The sequence below is a fragment of the Lobosporangium transversale genome (assembly GCF_002105155.1).
Source record: "Lobosporangium transversale strain NRRL 3116 chromosome Unknown BCR41scaffold_55, whole genome shotgun sequence".
Classification (NCBI taxonomy): domain Eukaryota; kingdom Fungi; phylum Mortierellomycota; class Mortierellomycetes; order Mortierellales; family Mortierellaceae; genus Lobosporangium; species Lobosporangium transversale.
In genome coordinates, this window is record NW_019029033.1 from 75983 (window position 1) to 99899 (window position 23917).

The following is a 23917-nucleotide window of genomic DNA, read 5'->3' on the forward strand; positions in this document are numbered from 1 at the left end:
GTGGGATCCCCAATTACGACAGTCTAGTCATGACTCGTACGGTCATGCAAGACCAATCAAATGCATCAAGGGTTCACCAAGTGGACAACAGATAGCCTCATGTAGTACTGATGGTACAGTGCGTATCTGGGATACACAAACAGGCCAGGCAACCCATGTTTTACAAAAGCAAAAAGAATCAGTCTTCGACGTCAAGTATTCACCCAATGGCCAGTTGTTTGCTTGCCATCTTTCTTCACGTGTCTACCTTCGAGATATACGATCAGGTCAAGTCATCCACACTTTGGAGCCGCAAGAAGAGCAGAATTACAAAGTCAATACCTTGGGCTTCTCGCCTACTGGCGATCAAGTTGCCTGTGGCCATAAATATGGAAAAATAACTGTTTGGGACACACGAACGGGAAAGCTCCTCCACACTCTACAAAGCAACCGAGAGCTTGGGATTCGGAGAGTGGTATTCTCACATGATGGTCACCAGATTGCTTCATGCGATGGTTTTGGGAGCATCAGAGTCTGGACAGCTCAATCATGGGATCTCCAGTATATATTAAAGGGTACAGCAACACTAAGCTTTTTTATATACACACCGGACAGCCGAAAAATTGCCTTTATTCGTGGCCATTCTATCTTGCAAGTATGCAGCGCAGAAACGGGCGAAGTCTGTTACGAAAGAAAGCCTGAAAAGGAAAAAAATTGGATAGTATTTCCACCAAGTGGTTTACAGATGGCTGTTGGTGATATGGAAGGGTCAATTAGTCTATTGGATACAGGGTCGGGAAGAGTAATTTGTATGCTTGAAGGGCATTCCAAACGGATCACAGGCCTGGCTTATTCACCTGATGGCAAGTATATTGTCTCAGGCAGTAGAGATATGACAGCACGAGTGTGGGATCCAGAGTCAAGCCAATGCTTGGCTGTTATCCCATTCTCGGGTGGATACGTTACAGCACTTGTATGGAATAGCTCTGTTGAAGGTTTCTTTCTGGTTACAGGATGTAAAGACGCCTCTGTCCGGATGTGGCAGATCGTGCAGAAAAATGGAAAATGCCAGTATCATTTGAAATGGAGCACTAGACAGACAGTGCTCAATGCAAGTAACACACGCATTCAAGACGTAACTGGGTTGAGCGAAGTCAATAGGAAACTATTGGTGGAACGTGGAGCCATAGTTGAGCAAGCTCTTTGTGCAATCTCACAAGAGATGTCTATGCAGATAATAACGTTACCATCATTGCCATTCAGACTCCAAACAGGTCCCAGTCAAGTGCACCGCTATTAAGGCCTACCAGCAGGAACATCCCAAAAGACAGAGTCTATGGGAGAAGGAGTATCATTGACAACGTCAAAAGTGCCAAGTAGGTCGATCAGTGATTATCAATTCAAATACAGTGCGTGTAATGAATGTGGATTTGCGCATATCATTTCATGCATGCCTCGTTAGTAGGAACTCTTTAGTTGGAGGCGCTAAAGAGATCGATCAATTGTATGTTATTTGGGATAAAGAATATTACGAGAGAATGTTTACGATATGATCGATATGATCACGATAAAAAAAAAGAGGAGCATGTCGCTAGAATGGCTTGAAGGCAATGAGCCCAATATCTCAATCGTCAGTACCTTTGCAATAAATTCATGTTGCACGTGGAAGCATGTGATCACTTCTCGCTTTGATAAGATCGCCTAAAAGCATTACATCCACCCACCAACCATTGCTTTTGGTGTATTTCGTTAAGTAGACTCGAGGAAAGCTCGACGAAAGCGTTAGTTTGTAACTGCTCTTTCTGTATGAGGTTAAACTTCTGTCATTTGTCTTTTTTACATTGATTGGAATCAAATTTTGTTTTAGGGAAATTAGGCGTCTACTGCAGGTGGGCCGTGAGCGCAGGCGAAGCATGTAGTAGAGTTAGAGCTCCGTTTAAATTAAATTTCTTCGAAGGCGATTTTCATACGCCAGGAAAAAGAAAAAAAACTGGTCCAACATTGGATATCTAATTATCGGTGTAGTTGATGGTGTTCAGCTCAAGAATAATAAAGGTGCCTTAGTTTTTTTTTTTTTTTTTTTTTTTTCCAAGTGGTTAAAGTAACTACCGCCCATGTCTGGCACGAAGAGATAATATAACAGGGTGACATTTTCCCTTAGTCTTTTAATCATGTATTGTACAATGGATGTCTTTATTATCTTGACACTGCTCCTTGAGGATTGGGGCATTCATACTTATATCTTATCGCTTCATTACACTACTCATCTTTGAACTCGGAGTACTCACGCACTCTGCGCACCCTCCTACGCCTCATCTCCTGATACCTTCCTATTAATGCCGCCAAATCCTTCAGTACTACAAAAAAACATCCCCCCAAAATGTTGCGATGAAAATTATCAGGGAAGCGCGTCCGGAAAAAAGAGAAATTGCCAAGAATACTAATAGAAGGAATATGTAAGAGACGGCAGATTTGAAGTTGAGTAAAAAAAAAATAAAAATAAAATAAAAATAAAAGAATAAAGACACCTTCTTAAGTCATCGATATCTTTATTATTCAACTTTACCTTCCACAAATTGATGAGATCGCTGGCATGAGCAAAGCGCCAATAATAGTCCTGCCAAGGTCTTTCCTTTCAAAAAATGGTGGCTCCTCTTCTGCAACAGTATTATGTATATTCCTTGTTGCCTCAGCTGTAGACAAGTTCATATCGGGCTGGTCTATACTAGCATTCACGCCCAGCCTTGCTACGCCTGATCCTGCAGCCTGTTGTCGGCGCCACCGCATTTCCAGTCGTGACACCATCTCAGCCCATAGACTGTTATAGGCCATCCTTACCCAAGGCATGATTGAAAGAGTCAGTGCAGGGGTTGGTGGATAGGTCACCTGGAGCTGTTCATTGCCCACAACCAGAAGTGGGATCAATGGCATGAATGAATCGATTGCCTTTGTCCTCGAGGAGACGAGGAGCACTGGGATTAGAGGAAGTCCAATCTATAAGACAAAAAAATAAAAAAAAATAAAATAAAATAAATAAATAAAATAAAAGAAGAACAGTAATTGTGATAGGATTAGTGATTATGACGAGATCAACTACAATAATTGGCTTCTGACGAAGAGTATTCCTAAGTATGGAAAAGGATTCTATACTAAACAAACAATTGAAGGTCTTTCTATCTTACCCAGACACGCCATCCCCAAGGGTTCGGGCTTCCTAAAAGTTTCTCACCCTCTTCAGTGCCGCAAACTGTGAGAACAGCGTAAGCACTGAAATTATACCGGGATGGAAAAGCAAACAAGAATCATATTAGATAACAGTGATTATAGGACAATGAGCCTATTGTTCTGTGCAAGTAGAATCATTCAAGATGTGGCAAGGCTTCGGTGTTTCGGCAAAAAGGAATAAAATAGAATAGAGCAGAATAGAATAACATACCCATAGGTTGTGCTTGTGATCAACACTGAACAGGTTAGTCCCAGAAATGTTAAGTATGGGACACCAGCGTGTACAATGGAGTCAAAGGTTGAATAGATATTCAGGAGCCATGAGTTTGGTTCAGTCAAGCGATACACTGTATTACAAACTGAACACCGCACCTGGGAAAAAAAGATGTTGATGTTTCAGAACCCTTGAAGTCAGCAATGTCGCTCAAACAAAAAATTTACAGGTGTAGAAATACATGAGTATCACGACTTTCATATATCTTTTACCTGCTTCTTTGCAAACTGTTGCCGATTCTTGTCGATCCAATCGAGGAGACAGTCCTCGTGTGAGATGAGGGTGCACTGGCAAGGCTTTACCCATCGACCTACACTATCTTCGTCCGTGCCAAAACAAATATAACAGCGATTTGGTTCGTGATTGACTGTGTTTGAGGAGGACGAAGAGGAAGTGGTTTGAGGCAGTTGTTGTTGTTGTTGCTGTTGTTTTGAATGCGTAGAAATGGATTCAAGCTCTCTCAAGAACAATGTGATATTGGGGTCATTATTATCATTGTTATTCGTTGAAGGTTCCGAGGCATGGTCTAAAGGATTCTGCGTTTGAATATTGTCGATTCCTCCGGAGTTTGAGCTGGCTACTGTAGCACCATTCCTATGAGTTTCTTGTCCTTGTCCATGAGTGATGTTGCTGTTGTCATTAGTGTTTTGGCGTGTTGCATGCAAGGCAGCAAGTGTGGCTGATGACGGTGCCGGTGTAGGTTCCATACTCTCTACTTTGGTACTGAGAAGGTTTTGAGGAAAGAGAAAAAGTCGGAGCAGTTCGCACGAGTTTTATGAGAAGACAAAAGTGATAAAGTGACAATGGAGTCTCGTGAGTTGTAAAAAGTTTGCACAGCAATTCGTAAAAGATATTTTATACTTGCCCCGTAAGTCATCGGTGTTTGACTTTACTCTTGTCACTAACCTGTCTCATCTCGCGTTCCTTTTCCTTTTACACTACACATTTACATAAACAGTAACCGCGGCTTTCCATGAGTGCAACATTCTCTGAACTGGTAATCGTACAGCATCCACAATAGGAGTGGCATCAATAACACCCATAGTTGGCAACAATAACGAATGCTGATAGTCTTTTCTGCTTGAAGATGGCGATGTCAGTTACAATGTCAGACATCCTATTGGGTATTAATGCATGCGCGATTCTGGATATTTACTATTCATGTAGAACGAGGCCTGGTCAGCAGGCACGCCATTTGCTCCTCCATTGCCAGTGTCAGTGCACCCTCCCTTGGCTATGCTAACCTTGTCTGTCGGCTTGTTGTTTGCAGCAAAGTTTGGCGTGTATGTGTGCATTTACATTTAACAATGACATGTCTATCATATCGTCTATTACACCTATTGGGAGTATCTAGTCTGCGCAGCCTTTCAAACAACAATTTTCTAGAGTTTTAAATGTTTTTTTTTGGAAGGGACAAAATTCTAAAGATCCATTTCTGTGTTTATGAACTACATTTCTTTTTTCTTTTTTTTTTTTTTTTTTTTAGCGCCCAGAAACCGTCGCTGGTGCATGACCTTGCAACGACTATTCCTAGTGCACTTTTGCTTGGATTCGGGACCGTGTTCCTATTTCTAGCAGTTGGACTCTATGTGTGATCAGATCGATTGAATGTCTCTAGAAGAATAAAAAGAAAGAAAGAAAGAAATAACGTTTGATTGAAGTAAAAGATGTCTACAGAATTGATTTCCCATGTGTCAGCCAATGGAGATACGACAGCAGTCACCGATGAATTTTCAATTTCAAATTTCAGGGCATGCAATTGAACTGCACACGTCCTGTTGCTTGTTCGCTCTCTTTTCCCGCGCGCTCAAATTACTTAAAAAAAAAAAAAAGTTTCTCCTGCACTGCATTACTCAATTCATTTTATTTGCTAATTCTAATTCATTTTTTCTTTGTTATATTCTTGATCTACATCTTTACGCCCTTTTACTTTTTATTTTTTATTTTTATTTTTTATTTTTTTATTTTTTTTATTTTATTCTCTTGTCTGGTGATAGTCATTCTACATTGCTCGTCATCGTTGTTTGCTGTTACTGCTGCTCATCGCTCCCCACCCCTGCTCCTCTTTCTCTTGCTCGGCTCCAGCAAGCCAACAAGCACGCCCTACAAAGGAGCGTCTGTTGTACATGTCGTCCGCCTCACCTATCCGCCTATTCCTCTTCAATTGCCATTCCATCCATTTTAACTCATTCTTCATTCTCTTCGCTATTGCACATCATTTTTGCCTTCTGATCTCGCCCTTCTCTATCTACCTCACGGTCATCACACTATTGACTTTTTCCTGCATCTGCATCATGACCGTCGATGACAGCGTTGTACAAAAGCTTTGGAAGCTGACCAACGAACTCACTGCCCAGCTCGTTTTTAACCGGAACGCAACCTTGGAGCTCAAGCAGCAGCTTGCTGATCTTCAGGTAAACAGAATAAAAAAAAAACATGCATGTCGATGATTATCTTACGCCTTGTCAATACAATAGTTACATCAAATAGTTTCATAGACGACTATTATGTCATAGCAATTCTTCTCATGGAAACAACTCTTTTACTAATTACTTTATAGGCAAAGACAGCGCAGGCTTCAAATCCCATTACGTTCACGCAGGTTGGCGTAAATAACAATCGAGGTATAGGACAACATCAAAGGATCTTTACTATTGTAATTTTTTTTTTTTTTTTTTTTTTTTTTTGACAGAATTAACCGCAAGCCCACAACCATCTGATATCACTAGAATATGCGGATATGAGCCTGAAGATAGCAAATGAGCGACTTCAGGAAGAAAACTCACAGCTTCAGGAGCAATTGCGGGAATATGAACGATGGATGGAATATATCATGACCAAATTTCGTCTCCAGAATGTAGGAGGGCACTATTTTTTTTTTTTTTTTTTTTTTTTTTGTTTTTTGTTTAATCATGATGGCATACTCCACAATGATAATGGGATCCACGGATTTTGAGATTTAAACCGCTTAATATCGTAATAGTTTGCCATGGCACAGAGTCGGAAAGAGGCAATGCATGAGGCATATAGACTGGCAGAACAAGAAGGAGTAAGTGTTTTATTATATTATAATTATTATTATTACTTTAAAAAAAATACGCTCAGTGGTATCTCATGCCAATGTTTTGCATTAGAGGCTCAAACCTTAACGTGTGAATGCAATCGCGTGCTATTCCAAACCAAAATAGGAAGTTGCGATGCGACTACAACAGGAGAACGCGCTTTTACAGGCACGACTCATGGATGTAGGAGCAGTGGCACGGAAGGCAATTACAGAGGAATACTATAATACAGAGTCCATCATTGAGACGCTTGAAATTGAGAATCGGGGACTGCGTGAAATACTTGGCGTCGCAACTGATGACTTTGGGTCTATGGCGGTACGAGATCCTGTTAATAGAGTCTCCTTCCCAAGCACTGGTTCATATGTACCGTCAAGCGGAAGTGATCGGGAGCACCCTGCAGGACAAGGTTTTACAACACAGCAGCCGTTATCCTCAGAACAAGCTGTTGTCAAAGAAAGAGTTACAGCTTCCATTGAACCGCACACAATTTCTTCCGAACCTCGGAGCCAAAAGTCATTCGCATCTGAATCTACAGCAAATACGACGACCAACTCGACTGTAGCATCTCCTGAGCTCAAATCTACACAACAGCTGAGCACCGAGCCGGAACAAATAAGTTTATTGGAGTCAAAGAAAACATCGCCATCAACAAGTAGAAAAAAATCTGAGGACAATGTATTTGTTGCATCACCCACAGCAATAAGCCCAACTTCAAATGCAAAAGGCACTGTGAGTGCTCATTCGAGTGCAGTATCCAGGAGGAATAGCGACCACAGCAATGCAACTGGCAACAATAATGCTGTTCGGGGGACAAGGAAACCCAACAGGAAGCAGAAGGTATAACAGTTTCTAGCGAAAAAAGATTCTTTTTACTATTTATTTTTTTGAGCGCTACACCGATATCCTTTGCTGCTTTTTTTCCTTCTTCTTCCTCTTTTACATTTCTTTTCTTTCTTTAATGTTTTTCTCGCACTTGTAACATTATGCCACACCTCTTCATTCTTTTTTATTTTATCTTTTATTTTTATTTTTTATCTCTTTATTTTGCTTTGCATCCATTTCAATAAACGCTATTGCAAGCGCAATCATTTTACATGTATTTCAAGACTTGAGGCTGAGCAAACTGAGCATATCCCAGATATGAGAACAACATTAGTTCTGATAAAAAGTAAAATAGAAGGGAAAAGAGACGATAGAAAAAACAAATTCCTCATTGTTTAGAAGAAAAGGGATCATCACAAAAACTTGGATGCTGTGTAACAATCCTGAGCTCATGTGGCCAGGTGCACATCCCCCCCTTTTTTTTTGTCAGCATTGATTGGAGTATTGGACCGCATGTTAGCGGAATGGGCCGTCTGATATGAGATAATGTTGGATGTGGAGGAATTCAGATGACCCTCAATGACGCTTGAATTTTTGCCGCGCTTTGTTCAATTGGCTTTTCCTCCTCCTTAATACTCTCATTGTCGTGCTCATTCCTTACTCATCTCTTTCCATTCCTTTACTCATCACTTTTTGAAAAAGGTTCCTCGGCTCAACGCTTCATTCACCACAGGGACTTCTTCCAGTGACAGATTTTTTTTCTTTCTTTCTTATTATTCAGATATATACAGCCAATGCAGTCTCACATCGACCCTCCAAAGCCTGTGCGGCCTTATAAACATATCCGTCTGACTGTTGAGTCTGATCGCTTTGTGCTCCAGCCTTATTTTGGCCCTGAATATACTGACGATGCAGACACTGAGATTGTCCAAATCCAGTTTGAGATCTCCGAAGATAGGGCTGATATAGAAAAGAGTAATGAAAGTACCAAAGCACCTAGCACTGTAAACGGCACTACAGCCCCAATGGATGAAAAAACCCGACGTATATCGTTTCTATCGCCAGGTACATGGGAATGAGACTTGATGTTTTATAAAGAAATTGTAGAGTTGAAAATAGAACCAGATTTTTGGTCATGAGGCTCCTCTTAATAACTTTTTTTTTTTTTTTTTTTTTTAAAAAAAAAAAATAGGATCATATTCTCGATCGGAAGATGCAAAGGACTACCTTGTTTACGGATGCATCGGGTCATTGGAGTTGCATACAGGTGAGGCTATACTGAACAATAAACGGAATTCGATCGTCTTCTGAATAAACAATCTAACATGGAGGCAAATCCCCTTTTTTCCTTTAGGCGTACATTTCATCTTTATCACGTCGGTCAAACCATTAGGCGATATTGAAGACAAACCTGTCTATGCAATCAACAAGGTTGCTATCTTACCTTTGGTTGCCTGCGAAGCTCGACAACTCCTTGATAGATTAGCACAGGAAATCATCATGTCTACTAAACTTCTTCCTCGGGTAGAGCAGCAGGCGGAGCAGTCAATAGTCATTCAGGAGCCAGCTTCAAAAACGAGCATTCAGCAGGATAATTACCATTCCTTAGAAAGTGTATCTGTGGTTAAACCATCTAAGGGCCGATTCTCATTCCTTGGACTACGACAAGATAAAGGTATTCAAAAATCAGCTAATGACCTTGGACCGCCATCCACAGGAATCAAACAAGGATTGTCCCGTGAGGGTGAACTATCAAATATCATACCCAACCCAAAAAGAGTATCGTTCGACGTTCCGCAGCGAGGCGCAGGCAACAGAAGCAGTACCAATCTATCTACTCCTACCACTATAGAACCAACCTTGAATGAGGTGGCTGCTACTACTACTACTAGGCCAGCATTATCGTCGCCCCCATCTTCTCCAAAAATTCGCTCATCACAACCAGGGTTTTTCTCAAAGTTCAAGGGGAATGTGCTGGAAATAAAGCCGCGTAAAAGCGCCGAGATTGCCTTGACATCCCCAGTCTTACCGCTATCGGATGGAGAAGCCATAGCAGGGACAACTGCCAATCCTGTTAATCACAAAGATGCATCTAAAACTAGTACGCTGCCAAGGATAGATACAGGTCATATGAATACTTCAGAAAATGAGATGCGTCCGTCCTTGTCGCCCCGATCTCCATCAGCTCTTGCAGCAGCCGAGAAGTTTGTGACTGAATCAACAAAGCAGATCGCAGATTGGAGTGAAGAAGCAGTTTCAGGAATATTCAATACGACGCCGTCTTTCTCCCTTATGAGACCAACTGCGACTTCATCAACAACTGCTGAATACAGTCCGAAAGCAGAGCATGCACAGCTAGCTAGTAACATAACTAACTCGAATCAACGAGCAGCTGAGGAAGAACAAGAGAAATATCGCTTGCTCGACCGCCGTGTCATCCGAGAAATTTCATCCATCTTTGGTACTGGATTCTACTTTTCGACAGAGTTCAATCTGTTAACGTCTATGCAAAAACGTTCAGATCTAGAAAAAGATACACTTAAGAGGGACGCACCTTTGTGGCAACAAGTAGACAAGCGATTCTGGTGGAATGAGCACTTACTCAAAGACTTTATTGATATAGAGGTGATTTTTTTTTTTTTTTTTTTAAAAAATTATCATACGTTCTTACTGCGCTCCTACTCCATACAATTTTAACCTTTTACTGGATACATACTTGAACAATAGGCGAACGGTTTCATTCTACCTGTAATGCAGGGCTATGTTGAGATTGAACAATGTGAAATTGAGCAACAGCCATTTATGTTTACACTCATCTCGAGGAGGAGTCGAGAAAGGTCGGGTCTCCGGTACCAACGTAGAGGCATTGATGAAGACGGCAATGCATCTAATTTTGTAGAAACTGAGCAGTTGTTGCGTATTGTGGTACGTGACATCTTTTGGACCATGTATCATATCTTTTTTTTTTTTTTTTTTTTTTTTTTTTTTGCCACCTAAATAGCAACTAACAAAGAGCAATCTTTTATTTCAATTTTCAGCGCAATGATAGCGATCATCAAGTATCTTTTGTTCAAACAAGGGGATCCATTCCTTTGTTCTGGTCACAGTCACCATATCGCCTAAAGCCCATACCCATCATGGAAAGAAGTGAACAGGAAAATGAAGGCGGGTTTAAGAAGCATGTTGATAGTCAACTGAGACAATATGGACAGCAGATCCTTATCAACCTGGTAGAACAGCATGGTAGAGAACTCATTGCCGGGTCAGCTTACACAAAATACGTTAAAAAGTTGGCTGATCCGCAAGTCAGGTATATATAGTGTTTTGCATTGTAGTATGAAAGACGGACTCTATTGTTGTCAATCTTTTAAACTGTTTTTTTTTTTTTTTTTTTTTTTTTTTTTTCGGCATATCGTCTCCCAGATACATAGAGTTTGACTTTCACGAGCAATGCAAGGGAATGAAATATGAAAATATTGAGCGCCTGGTCAAGAGTCTAGAGGCACCCATACAAGAGCTGGGCTACTGCTGGTTAACACCAAAGAATGACAGCAAGTCCTTGGACCGCCTTTTTGTCCAGAAGGGTGTCATTCGAACAAACTGCATGGATTGTCTCGATCGCACTAATGTCGTCCAGAGCGCTATCGGCCGTTATATTTTGAATCATCAACTTTTACGACTTGGTATTGCCTCGTTCCCTGACAAGGGGCTCTCTGTGTACGAGGATTTTGAGAACACCTTCAACCATGTCTGGGCCAACAATGGAGACGCTATTAGCCGTGAGTATGCCGGTACCAGTGCCTTGAAGGGAGACTTTACTAGGACTGGCAAACGCAACATTCAGGGTATGATCAATGACGCCACCAACTCAATGGCTAGGATGTATCAAAATACATTCAAGGATTACTTTCGACAAGCCGCCATTGATTACTTATTGGGTGCTACAGAACTGAATGTTTTCAGGAACCTCCAAACGACAGCCTTTGGAACGGCCATTATAGCACCACCAGTCTTGCCTCCCGCAATTGCTCCTGCATTGATTGCGGCTTCCGAATCAGATCTGCCAGTCATTGCAATCCAAGCAACTAATACCGATGGAACATCAGCCAAGTCTATAGATTCTGAAGTATTACTTCCTTCCCTAATCCCCTATCCTTCAGAAACCTTGGTTGCAACTAATGGCATAGATGTGGGTCTTCCATCTGACGAAAAGAAACTGCAGCAGGAGGCGTGGGTCAAGGTCCGTGAAGCAGCGATTGAAACATCTGCTGAAATTGTCATCTCGCCTGGAGAAGAGCACTGGAAAGGCTGGACATTTATTTGCTGTTCGAATGAGATCACTAGTGCCCTTTTATCTTCCTCTTCTCCATACTCACCGCCATCACAGAAACCGTTAAAGTCTCCCAAGAAGAGCACTTTTGTTTTTAATGGCAAAACCGGCAGAAATGTATCTGTTCCTTTTTTGGATGATCCTCGAGGCGTCTTCTACGAAGAAAAGGTTGTGTTGTTAACAGAAAAGGCTCTGTATATTTGCACCTATGACTATGAGATGGAGAAAGTGCTCGAGTTCTGGAGGCTGGCTTTGGAAAAGATGGTTGGGATCGATAAAGGCGCATTCTTCTTGTCAGCAAGTGAAAGGGATCCACTTGAGAACTATGGGTTTGCAGTTGTGTACCGGGCCAACGTAGGAGGCGAGACGCTGAGAGTGAACAGCGGTAGTGTTCGGAACCGTATGAAGATGGATATTGATCGGATGTCCCCTACTTCTCACCCGAATCTAGAGAGTGTGCTTGAGTTGAACGAGGACGCCTCAGAAGCCAGCAGCGCAACTTTACGTAGTAACAGTCCCAGCAAGGAAGAAGGCGCAAATGGAGAGGATAGTGTCCTTGATGATGATCAGGCAACCAACAGCTCACCCAAAGAAGAGCTGAAGGACATTCGATCTGTGAAGTTTAAGATTGTGAAGCATCCAGAGACATCTATTATGCCTTTTGTTACGTCCTCATCAGTCAAGGACTTTGAGCAAAACAAGGGCAAGGCCAATCCATCCGGATATAAACAAACAGCGCAGGACTGTGTCGAATGGGTGGTTACAGAGATTATTCAGGCAAGATGTGAGCTTATTTCTGATGCTGAGAGGAACACTAGAAACAAAGGATTGAGCTCTGAGAATGACTCGACAACGAAGGGTAACAACAGCAGCCTTGAAAGTCTATCTGGACAGCAGCAACAACAAAATCGTCAATTTGGACGCCATGATCGATCGCCTAGCGAAGAATATAATTATCAACCGCTACCGGCAACGCAATGGTCCTCTGTACAAGTTGACTTGGTAGTACGGGACAGGGTGCTTCAGAGTCTGGAAGTGGCGGGTCAATTGGAAAAACATTCTCTAAAGGGTAAACAAAAGAAGAACAAGAGGTCCAAAAAGCCATTCTCAGGACTCTTTTCATCACCATCCTCCTCTTCTCCCTCTCCTTCCTCTAAAGTTTCCAGAGAAACGACGACGGCCCTACAGCCTATAGCCTCTGCTGTTCCTGCGACTTCCCCAAGCAACAACAAATCATGGCTCAAGAAATGGCAATTGGGGCTAGATACAGAGGATGAGACAGAGGATGAGGATGAAGTCCCATTGCCAGTAGACATTGGCAACGATAAGAAGGACAACAACAGCAACCCAATTATGGAACATAAAATTGATACAACGAACCAACAAGCGAAAGCGAATGTCGATCAGTCGCTCTTCACTACTGAAACCACGTCCTCTGCCCACCACAGCCCCCGTAGCCGTAACCAAGGTGTTTTTGCAAAGTTCAAGCAGGCTGTGAAGAATTTGTAACATGGGGTGATGATGGATTGAAACTTTTTTTTTTTTTTTTTTTTTTTTAAAAAAAATCGTCTAGTCGTATGTCTTGTAATTCAAGTGAATGCTTGCTATTATAATGTGTATAATTGTACAAAAAGTTGCTAATCGAAACGGAACATTACAAAAACTAGCTAATTTTAAAGGTCCATCGATATCAAATGCCTGATAAAGAGAGTATAAAAAGTGAGAAATGTGCAGTAGTTAAAGAAAAATAATAATAATAACAAAAAAAAAAAAAAAAAATACAATAAAATAAATGTCATGTATTAGTAAGAATGATCATGTCAACTATTCCGTAGAGTAACAATGATGAATTATTCTTACTATTATTGCTTTCTTTCTTTCTTTCTTCTTTCTCAGACTTACCTCTTATAAACGCTCATGATTTTTGCAACAAATGCTTCGAGATGGAAGATAGCCTTTTGACCGGAGCGTAGTCTATGTTCGTAGAATGCTGCCTCCTGTGCAAATCTGAACTTCATTTCATCGCCATCTACTTTATGAATCAGCTCTTTAGCAAGTGTCTATTTATTGTATTAGAAAAAAAAAAAAAAAAAACAAACAAACAAACAAACAAACAAACAAACAGTTAAGATACTGTGGCAAAAAGAGAGCATTCAAAAGCACTGGTTTGTTTACTTTGCCTTTGCTTACCTTCAAGATGGTGGTAGGGTCGATACAGTGATTAATAAGTTCATATAGTTTGCCACGAACATTTTGCAACCTATGGGAGGGGTTTTTTTTTTTTTTTTTTTTTTTTTATAAGCGTTAAAATTAATATTACAAGAGCGCAGAGTTTCATGGAGAAACGATATACAATTATATGCATAAAAGGAAATGTGGAGCATACTGTTCAGGGCTCTGCGTCCTCATAATATCTATCATGATACCGCGGACAAAATCCTCCCAATCCATGCGTGGAACCTCCTGATTATCTTTGAACGGATGGCTTGATAACAATAAAGATGGTAAAACAAGAGGAAAAAAAAAAAAAAAATACAGTTGCTCCCCGGTTAAGTTTTCTTTTTTTTTTCTTGCTTTCCAATAAAACACAAACCTTATAGAGATTGATAGAGATTGACCAGTAGAGTTTTCATAACATAGTGATCCTCACCATTGTACTTTGGCTGTTTCCAACATTAAAATGGCTCTCCTCAGATTCCGTCCCGAGTCTTCAGCTAAGCGAAGGGCGAATGATTCAGGCAAGGGTCCACAATGCTCCTTCTTGACGACTTTATGTAATACTTTACAGATCTCCTGTGTCGTAGGAGCGCCCACACGGACCAAGAGACAACGAGATTGGATAGGAGCAATGATTTTAGAGGTTGTGTTACAGCACATGATGATTCGAAGGTTGCCCATGTATTTTTCCATGGTTCGACGTAAACCAGCTTGAGCATCTCTTGACAAGAGGTCTGCCTCATGGATGACGACGACTTTGAAACGCTTCTGAGCAGCAGCATCGACCTGTTGTGTTTGAGCGACTTCTTTGAGTAACTCCTGGATGACGACTCTGTCATAATTCCCAACATCGCTAAGTTAGTTTGAAATATGAATAAAAGAGGTTAAGAAATTGATTGAGCTCCTTTTCCTTTTCCTTTTCCTTTTCTTTTTCTAGTTAAGCAACCGTAGTGTACCTTGGGTTGACTTCCAAGTGATAATTACTGGAGACAATGTTTAATTCCATTTTTCTTTTGGAGGGCGTTTCAAAGATACGTTGATCAATCTTGATCTATTTTTATGGTATTTTTTCACATTATGGTAATTATGGTTATAGGAAAAGGTTAATATGAAGCAAAAGCAAAGAGCAAAAGCAGAAACAAAAAAAAAAAAAAAAAAAAAAAATCAAAGGGATAAATAAAATACCTTTTCTGAACCTGGACCAAACAATTCACGTAGAATAGCGACGATACGAGTCTTTTTGCCAGCTCCAGGGGGCCCAAAGACAAGCATGTGAGGGAAGTCTCCAGATGAGCACTAATGCAAGTTTAATATCAGGTGAATTGACCCCCTTATTAAGGAATATTACTCTGAAATATGTAAAAGTGAAAAGTGAAGGACTAGTTTTGGTGGCGTTGCCTAGTTTCCAATGGTTCTTTTATTGTTATTACTGTTAGATTTGTTTTACCAGTTTTTTGAGATGTACGGAGAGATCAGCATGGAAATCTAGTTTATCAAGGTTGCTGGGCCTATGTTTATCTACCCAAAGTGCCATGATGTTTGCTGGGAATGTCTACTTTCCTGTGTGAGTCTGGGCGAGAATGAATGTTGAATTAAAAAAAAATAAAGAACCATGTAGTCGCGTCATTTGTTAAATAACTTTGAGTCCTTTGGACGCGATCAAGAGTCAATATCGTAAATACGTAAATATCAAAAGGAGAGCAGTCACTTGCTGAATAGCTTTTTTTTTTTTAGTGACTTGCATAGACTGAACTGCTACTGCGGAAGGAAGGGCCAAACATGGATCAGGAACAACCATTCTTACTTTTTAGTATATTCCTATATTCCTGATAATAAGAGGAGGAAGAGGGAAGGAAGTACGACGATACACCATGTTTTACAGATTATGATCTGGTATGGCAATGTCTATTTCTGCCTTATTCGTCCTGTTCTGCGCTGCGGCACGTAAAAATTACAGCGAATCAACTCTTCGGTGACTTCGATGCCCTCCATATTTTTATTTTTTTCCCTCTCTTTTTAAACGATCGGTCCCTTTTTTTATTTTTTTTTTTATTTTCTCCAGTTGAATCGCTTTTCTTTCACTTTCACCAACATTCACAATGCCGCCAAAGAAAGGAAACAAGAAAAAAAAACAGGACGACTACTGGTAAATACTTCACTCCATTCTCTCTCTTCACACTCATTCTTTGATTCACATCACGCTGTCTTGATCTGAAACAATATATTAACGGGATTCTTCATGGGACAAAGGAAAAAAAAAAAAAATCTCTTCTCCACTCAATATTAAAAAAAGAAAAAAAAAAGTACATCCACTGACGTCCTATCTTTTTTTATCACATCGACCAAACAGGGAGAATGAGTTTGAACAGGACCAGGAAGCTCTTGGTGTCACCAGTGCAGAACCCGCTCCCGAGGTCGATATTCCTCAACATGTCCTTAATGAGGATGACGATGAGGATGGCGGTTTGATGAGCATGGTTGCAAAGGCCTCCAAGAAGCAACAGCCCAAGAAACAGGAACCAGTAATCCCTGCTGACGATAACCTTGATGACTTTGGCGAGCCCGTAGTCAAGTTAAAGACCAAGAAGGAGAAGGAGCGTGAGAAGAAGGAGAAGGAAAAAGAAAAGAAGCGTCTTGCGGCTGAAAAGGCAAAGAAAGAAGCTTCCACCAAGAAACAGGATGAGGAGACAACATCTACAGAAGCCGCTCCTGCTTCCAAGCCTACTCCTGCTCCTGCTCCTGCTCCTGCCTCTGCCTCTGCTCCAACCCCTGCCCAAGATGACGAGGATGATGAAGATGAAGATGACGCCGCCGGTGGATCAAAATCTAAAAATAAAAAGAAAAAGAAAAAAGCTGCTGCTCCCAAGGAAGAGGTCAAGCCCAAGAAGAAGGGACCTGCAGGATTGAATGCTCTCAAGGTTTGTCAGCCATTCTTGTCTCCTCTTGATGCTACTGCCCCTCATTATTATGATCTTGAGCTTCACCATTTGTTTCATCATTAACAATTTACACACTTTTTTTTTTTCTCCTTCTTCTTTCTTCTATAGGCAATGCTTGAGAAGCAGCGCGCCGAGGAAGAGGAATTGCGTCGCAAAGAGGAGGAAGAGCGACTTAAGGAAGAAGAGAGATTGCGCAAGATCGAAGAAGAGGAAGCTGCCAAAGCTGCAGCAAAGGCCAGGAAAAAGGAAAAGGAGAAGGCTAAACTCGAACAGAAGCGAAAGGAAGGAACACTCTTAACAAAGGCGCAAAAGGAAGCCCAGGCTAAAGCTGCATTGCGTAAGCAGCAGCTCCTAGAATCTGGAGTCATCGTTGAGGGTCTGGAGAAGGATACCACTGAAAAGCCCAAAAAGGTTGTCTATGGTAAGAAGAAGAAGAACAATAATCAACAACAACAACAGCAGCAGCAGCAGCAGCAGCAGTCTCAGACATCACCACCCTCATCACCAAAGACCACTGCTCCTGTCAAAGACGTTGCACCCGTCTCGGCCGCAGCCTCGGACAAGGACGAGGATGAGGAAGCAGACAGCTGGGAAGCCGCAGCAGAGAAGGTTAAGGCACCTAGTCTTGAGGATAAGGACGAAGGTGTCAAGGAGAGCTGGAGCCAGCCTAGTGAAGAGGAAGATGACGTCAAGGAAAGCTGGGACCAAAGTAGTGATGAGGAAAAAAAGAAGGAAGAGAAGAAGGCAAAAACTGTTACCCCCCCTGCGGCAAAGGCCACTCCATCAAAGGCTACTTCAATAAAGGCTGCCCCCGCCAAAGCTACCCCTACCAAGGGTGCTCCTGCAAAGGCCGCCTCTACAAAAATTACACCCGCAAAGGGCGCTCCTACCAACAAGAAGGGTGCACCTGCCAACAAGCAGGTCGAATCAGAATCTTCAGAAGACTCTGAGGATGATGAATCGGAAGGGGGCTCGGATGACTCTTCAGATTACTCGGACTCGGATGAAGACTCGGATTCAGAGCAGGAGACTTCGACCGCAAAGGCAGAGCGTATTCGTAAGGAACAAGCTGCAGAGCGTAGAAAGGCTCGTATTGCTGCTGCCATGGCCGCTCGTTCAAAGGATGATTTGCGCTCACCTATTTGCTGTATTTTGGGACATGTCGATACTGGAAAGACAAAGTTACTGGACAAGATTCGTCAAACTAACGTTCAGGAAGGTGAAGCTGGAGGAATTACCCAGCAGATTGGTGCTACTTATTTCCCTCTGGAAACCATCAAGGCCAAGACTGCGGTTTTGAACAAGGATGGTTCCAAGGTCTACAAGCTTCCCGGTCTCTTGATCATTGATACACCTGGACACGAGTCCTTCACGAACTTGCGTTCGCGTGGTTCCTCACTCTGCAACATCGCCATTTTAGTCGTTGATATCATGCACGGTCTTGAGCCTCAGACACTTGAATCCCTGAAATTACTCCGTGACAGAAAGACACCCTTCATTGTCGCCTTGAACAAAGTCGATCGTCTCTTCGGCTGGAAAGCCATCCCCGACAACTCCTTTGTGGATTCGCTCTCACAGCAGTCAGTCTCTGTCCAGCGTGAGTTTGAGACTCGTAAAGACGCCGTCATCACTGCCTTCCAGGAGAACGGATTAAACGCCACACTTTATTATGATAACAAGAACATGGGCAAATATGTCTCGTTGGTCCCCACCTCAGCTCACACAGGGGAGGGTATCCCCGACATGATCATGTTGTTGGTAGAATTGACACAGAACCGTATGAGTGAAAGTCTCATGTATATCTCGGAACTGGAATGTACGGTTCTGGAAGTCAAGGTTATTGAGGGTCTTGGAACCACGATTGACGTTGTCTTATCAAACGGTGTCCTCAGGGAAGGTGATCGTATTGTTGTCTGTGGTCTCAATGGGGCAATCGCCACAACCGTTCGTGCACTATTGACACCACAACCCCTCAAAGAATTACGTGTAAAGTCTGCATATGTCCATCATAAAGAGATCAAGGCTGCAATGGGTATTAAGATTGCCGCACCTGATCTCGAAAAGGCCATTGCAGGTTCTCGTTTGCTAGTTGTAGGCCCTGATGATGATGAGGATCAATTGAAGGACGAGGTTATGAGTGACCTCAAGACGCTGTTGACATCTATTGATAAATCGGGCCAAGGAGTCTGTGTACAAGCATCCACTCTGGGATCACTAGAAGCCTTGCTCGAGTTCTTGCGTGTTTCCAAGATTCCAGTCTCGGGCATCAATATTGGACCGGTTCATAAGAAAGATATCATGCGTGCCAGTACCATGTTGGAAAAGTCCAAAGAATTAGCTTGCCTGCTGTGTTTCGACGTCAAGGTCGATAAGGAAGCAGAACAGATGGCGGAAGAGATGGGCATCAAGATTTTCAAGGCTGATATTATTTATCATTTGTTTGACCAATTCACAGCTTATCATAAGCAACTAACAGAGGAACGCCGTAAGGACCAGGCCCCTTCCGCAGTCTTCCCCTGTATTCTCAAGATGGTACCGGGTGCTATCTTCAATAAGAAGGATCCTATCATTATTGGTGTAGATGTTGTAGAAGGTGTGATGAAACAAGGTACCCCTCTTTGTGTTATTAACGTGGATCCAGAGACAAAGGCAAAGGAGATTGTGTATCTGGGCAAGATTACATCGATGGAGCAGAATCACAAGCAAGTCGAAGTAGTCAAGAAGGGAGGTTCGGGAGGAGGAGTGGCTATCAAGATCGAGTGTGCTGTCTACGAAAACGCAAAGACATTCGGGCGACATTTCAACGAACAATCCGAGTTCTACTCGATGATCTCACGTGAATCCATCAATATCTTGAAGGAGTCCTTCCGTAATGATCTGAGCAAGGAGGAATGGGCCTTGGTTGTCAAGCTCAAGGCAAAGTATGTATCATTTTGTGCTGCTGTTGTCCTGGAGTTCATTACAAGCATACAAACAAACGTTGATTCGAATGATTTACTAACCTTTTTATTATTTCATTTTTCTTTCCTGTATCGTTTATTTAGGCTAGACATTGTTTAATAGTTTTAATTCAAAAGCAACAAAAAACAATAAAAAACAATTTTGCATTTTGCCACAGCATTGCAGGCAGCGTTACCCTGTGGAAATTCACCAGCACGGCATGCATTCACTTGAGAAATGAAAAGAGAAAGCAGTGTTTCCCATATTAACTTCCACAAGCCCGAACAGATGGAGCCAAAAAAAAAAAAAAAAAAAAAAAACCTTTACAACTACTAGCTTTTCAGATTCTTCTGAGGATCCATTTCTCTCTCTTGCCAAGAGCATGCATTGGTTCATGAGGCTGCCACATTGTCCTGCCTGGATAGTGCTGGCTTTGTGTGGCATGCTGCTGTACCGAAGGATTGAGGACTGAGGAACTGAGGAACTGAGGAACTTGAGCGACGTGTGTGATATATACAGAAGAAAAAAACAAAAGTGATATTCTAGGTGATTGATCCCTGCTTTATCATCTGACTTCACAAACATTGTAATGACAAACAATTTAAAACAATTTCTGGAGCTGAATGGAATAAACTCGCTGAGCACTGCTAGACAGCGATAAAAAGAAGAGAGTGCTTCGTTCCTTAGTTCAGTCTTTCCCTTATCACGAGACCCTTGCTTCTTCATCTAGCGGCGCGCATCGTCTGTCGCTAGAAGCATACAGTCGTCATTGTCCACGATGAACCAACAATCTTCATTAGCCCATTATCCTATCCTATTATCCCATCCTCCCATTGTCAACACTTCTAATCAACTCTGACAGCTCGTCCGTCTCTTCGCTGGCCCAGACTTTTACAACAAGTTAAACTCCTGTTGCAAACCACACAGGACTCATTTCCCTGTTTGCCTTGCTGTACTTTCGACAGACAACCCTGTCTTCCTGCAGCCTAATGTGACCTACCTCAAGGCTTCCTAGGCCCAACTCAACTCAAAACAAGCTCATCCAGAACAAAGGCTGCTGCCATCCTGAAGTCTCACTCCAAATAGAGCATGGATGAATCTCCTTAGACAGGGTTCCTCTCCAAACATTGACTCCTGCGAGCGAGCCCCTTTGTCCTTTGTACCAACCTATTACAACAGACCTCTTCGAATTTGGTCTCGAAGCGTCTGCATCACCTTGATAGATTAAGACGGATCCAGATATAATGAATAAAAACAGTTTTCTCTGCTCTGACTTTCCTATACTTTATCTTGCTCAAAGCCAAAGTCCTTGATAGCACCAGCTTGCAGTATCCCTGTTCGACTGATCAATCAAAACAAGTAAACAGGCGATCTAAGGTTCCCTCTATGCTCTTTGCCTTGGCCCTAATGGGCAGTAAAGTATGACCTTCAGTCTTACCACTTGATTGGAATGGTAGGATGAGAAGACTCGAGCTAAGCTTATAGTCCCAATACTGATCCTGGTCCTGCGCTGGCAGGCACTGAAGACTGTGGACATGAATGCAGGGAGGGAACAAGCTTATCATTCATGGTACAGCAATAGACATCTAAAAGAAGCTTAAGCAAAGCTCTAACAAAGGTAACCTTTGCTTCACTCATTTTGCGGAGCAGATTTAGCCTCATTCTATAACATACCCAGAAGTGAACTGTGCTCCGTCCACCACCGGACCTTCCAGCTTCTCCTGATCCAATCATCATTCCTTTGTCCTGATCAATCTCTAAAGAAAGTCTATTTCATATATCCGCATCCCCTTGCCCAAGCTCTTCTTTCTTTTTGATTACATCGTCCTGTCTCAATGCATCTTCCTACTGATCATACCATCCTGCCCCAGCGCTTCTTTCTCTTCTTAATACTTTAGCTCTTGCCCTAGCCACCTTCGCTGTCATTCCTTTGTTTCCATCACTATCAAAAATGAGCTTGATAACTGCTTAACTGCTTGGCTTTCTGCCACAGGGGCTGCGATAAAAGACGATCTTTTATTAAGTGTGAGCTCTATTTTAAAGTGCGTAAGCTGTCTCGTACCGGTGTAGCTTTCATGGTCTTTCCCCGTGCTATTGGTAGCCCTTGGCAAAGGACGTGGCCCTAAAGCATATTCAACATCGCTCCATCCTCTCTTACATCCCTTACATCCCTTTACAGCATATTTCATTGTGTACAACATCCATGTTTCATATGGCGTTAGCCATCTGAGCCCACAGCGCTTACAGCAATTAGGCTTCGGCTCATAGTTTATGAGCCTCGCTGCTGTTATCTCAGAGATGAATGTAATAACCCCATCCACTTCTTCCACGCCATTAAAGACATGAGGTAAACTCTTTTTGCGTCCCCTCGATCACTAGGCGTATGATACTCATGGGATATACTCTAGTTCTACACTTGGAAAATACTGTCAATAAGCTCCTCATCTATAAAGCACAGCTCTGATAAACCAAATTACCTACGCTGCGCTCTCCCTTGCATCCTCCATCTGCCACCATATTACCATCCTCCAGTCTGACTTTTTTTTTTTAACTGTTACAGTGGTCATCAAAAGTCATTCAATGAATTAGGAATTTCGACATTCTCATTCCTTTCTCCAATTTGATCTTGCTTGTCGCTAATGAAACTTACGTAGCGAGTTTGACCATCGACAACGTCACTCCTACTACAATGTCAATGAGCTCCTGTTGCTAATTGAAAATTTAGATGAATGCCAATTATTGGCATCTCATTGAATGACATTTGAAGAAAATCAGCAGCTTTGCTTTATTTGTTTTTTTTTCTGTTCTTCAGCAATGTATACGAGATCCTTTCATGCGATGTAGCTCCTCTACCCTTCGTGGCATACTTTCATATAGCTCATCAAGGAAGTCAGGTGGAATAGATGTCCAGATATCCTGTAGTCTTTCCCATAGTTCATCCGGATCCTTTGGTACCTTCTCATATCCCTTGAGCCGATGATCCATGTAGGCCCATACATTCTCGATAGGGTTGAGGTCAGGAGAATTTGGAGGCCACTCCAAAGTGGTAATGTGTGACTTAATTAAGAACTCTTTAACCATCCTACACGTATGAACACTTGCATTGTCCTGCTGAAAAATTAACTTTTCAGGGTCCTGGCCATACCACTTCATGAGCCGAGGACATAATCTTGTAGAACATCAACATATAAAGAGGAATCAACTGTGACAGGGATCCTGCAACCATCGCCTACACCATGATAAGTGATACAGCCCCACCACATAAGTTTGTTATGTGCTCCCCTTGATCTCTCTCTAACATCTCGATCTTCTAAAGTCCTGTGGCCGGGTCGCCTATATTGTGTTCTTCCTCCTAAGGACCCTAGCCTTTCAAAAAGCTTTTCGTCCGAGAACATCACTCGCTTCCAGTCATCAACAGTCCAGTCAAGGTGGTTGAGGGCAAAATTCTTCCTTTTCGCAATCTGCATTTTTGTCAGCCTAGGCTTGAATGGGCGGCCATAGTTTTTCAAACCCTCTGATTTTACATAGCGTCGGGCAGTCTCTACACTGACATGCACTCCATGGCTCGATCTGATGTATTCTTGAACTGCCAGAATGGATCTAAGTTTCCCCGTATCAACCTCGCGTGCAATAGCCCTCTTGGTAGCAGGGGAAACCAATGAGGGTCTGCCCATTCTGGGTTTAGGAATATTGTCCTTGACGTCCCTCCTGATCCTTATTGCCGATGAAATAGAGATACCAAGTTGCCTTGCCACTTCGCTTGTAGACTTCCCTTGTCGAAGTAAGGCCTGAGCATTTTGTACCTTTTCCATAGAAAGCGTCCTCATAATAAATACTAAACGATGTGGAATGTTAATTGTAAGTAGAGGTGTATGAAGATATAGCTGAAGGTAATCTTGGTAGAAAAAAGAGAAGTGAAAAAGTTTTTTTTGCAATCAACATTGAAATTCAGCAGAGGTCATTCAATAGGCAGGTCAAATTGAAATTGGTTTTATTTCACAATGAAGTCATAATTAGGAATGAGACATGAAAGTAATCATGAGGTGTGGGGAACAAATGCACTATCCCAAATATACTAGCCACATGCTAGATGAGAATGAAGAAAAGGAATGAGAATGTTAAAAAT

At 42.1% G+C, this 23917-nt stretch overlaps 6 protein-coding genes across 6 annotated transcripts; 4 read left to right on the plus strand and 2 right to left on the minus strand.

The window, feature by feature from the left end:
- Nucleotides 1-2159: 2159 nt before the first annotated feature.
- Nucleotides 2160-4283, minus strand: BCR41DRAFT_425795 (hypothetical protein). Its single transcript, XM_022030629.1, has 5 exons — nucleotides 3691-4283; nucleotides 3416-3576; nucleotides 3162-3246; nucleotides 2546-2973; nucleotides 2160-2419 (listed from the first exon to the last, which is right to left on the minus strand). The coding sequence occupies exons 1-5, from the start codon at nucleotides 4183-4185 to the stop codon at nucleotides 2239-2241; spliced, it is 1350 nt and encodes a 449-aa protein (XP_021876670.1). The 5' UTR covers nucleotides 4186-4283; the 3' UTR covers nucleotides 2160-2238.
- A 96-nt stretch (nucleotides 4284-4379) lies between these two features.
- Nucleotides 4380-5145, plus strand: BCR41DRAFT_362410 (hypothetical protein). Its single transcript, XM_022025727.1, has 3 exons — nucleotides 4380-4475; nucleotides 4646-4761; nucleotides 4965-5145. Exons 1-3 carry the CDS (start codon nucleotides 4452-4454, stop codon nucleotides 5071-5073), a joined length of 249 nt encoding a protein of 82 aa, XP_021876671.1. The 5' UTR covers nucleotides 4380-4451; the 3' UTR covers nucleotides 5074-5145.
- A 235-nt stretch (nucleotides 5146-5380) lies between these two features.
- BCR41DRAFT_362412 (hypothetical protein) lies at nucleotides 5381-7600 on the plus strand. Its single transcript, XM_022025728.1, has 5 exons — nucleotides 5381-5892; nucleotides 6039-6102; nucleotides 6208-6335; nucleotides 6462-6527; nucleotides 6667-7600. Exons 1-5 carry the CDS (start codon nucleotides 5605-5607, stop codon nucleotides 7384-7386), a joined length of 1266 nt encoding a protein of 421 aa, XP_021876672.1. The 5' UTR covers nucleotides 5381-5604; the 3' UTR covers nucleotides 7387-7600.
- A 325-nt stretch (nucleotides 7601-7925) lies between these two features.
- On the plus strand, nucleotides 7926-13222 carry BCR41DRAFT_362413 (SacI homology domain-domain-containing protein). The gene is made up of 6 exons (XM_022025729.1): nucleotides 7926-8430; nucleotides 8558-8632; nucleotides 8720-9990; nucleotides 10093-10290; nucleotides 10404-10675; nucleotides 10789-13222. Exons 1-6 carry the CDS (start codon nucleotides 8160-8162, stop codon nucleotides 13202-13204), a joined length of 4503 nt encoding a protein of 1500 aa, XP_021876673.1. The 5' UTR covers nucleotides 7926-8159; the 3' UTR covers nucleotides 13205-13222.
- A 42-nt stretch (nucleotides 13223-13264) lies between these two features.
- Nucleotides 13265-15559, minus strand: BCR41DRAFT_362415 (P-loop containing nucleoside triphosphate hydrolase protein). The gene is made up of 8 exons (XM_022025730.1): nucleotides 15360-15559; nucleotides 15098-15208; nucleotides 14869-14963; nucleotides 14346-14765; nucleotides 14082-14180; nucleotides 13886-13955; nucleotides 13598-13755; nucleotides 13265-13393 (listed from the first exon to the last, which is right to left on the minus strand). The coding sequence occupies exons 1-8, from the start codon at nucleotides 15444-15446 to the stop codon at nucleotides 13369-13371; spliced, it is 1065 nt and encodes a 354-aa protein (XP_021876674.1). The 5' UTR covers nucleotides 15447-15559; the 3' UTR covers nucleotides 13265-13368.
- A 384-nt stretch (nucleotides 15560-15943) lies between these two features.
- BCR41DRAFT_382176 (hypothetical protein) lies at nucleotides 15944-19967 on the plus strand. The gene is made up of 4 exons (XM_022027346.1): nucleotides 15944-16058; nucleotides 16263-16830; nucleotides 16960-19772; nucleotides 19896-19967. Exons 1-4 carry the CDS (start codon nucleotides 16012-16014, stop codon nucleotides 19909-19911), a joined length of 3444 nt encoding a protein of 1147 aa, XP_021876675.1. The 5' UTR covers nucleotides 15944-16011; the 3' UTR covers nucleotides 19912-19967.
- The last annotated feature ends 3950 nt before the right edge of the window (nucleotides 19968-23917 follow it).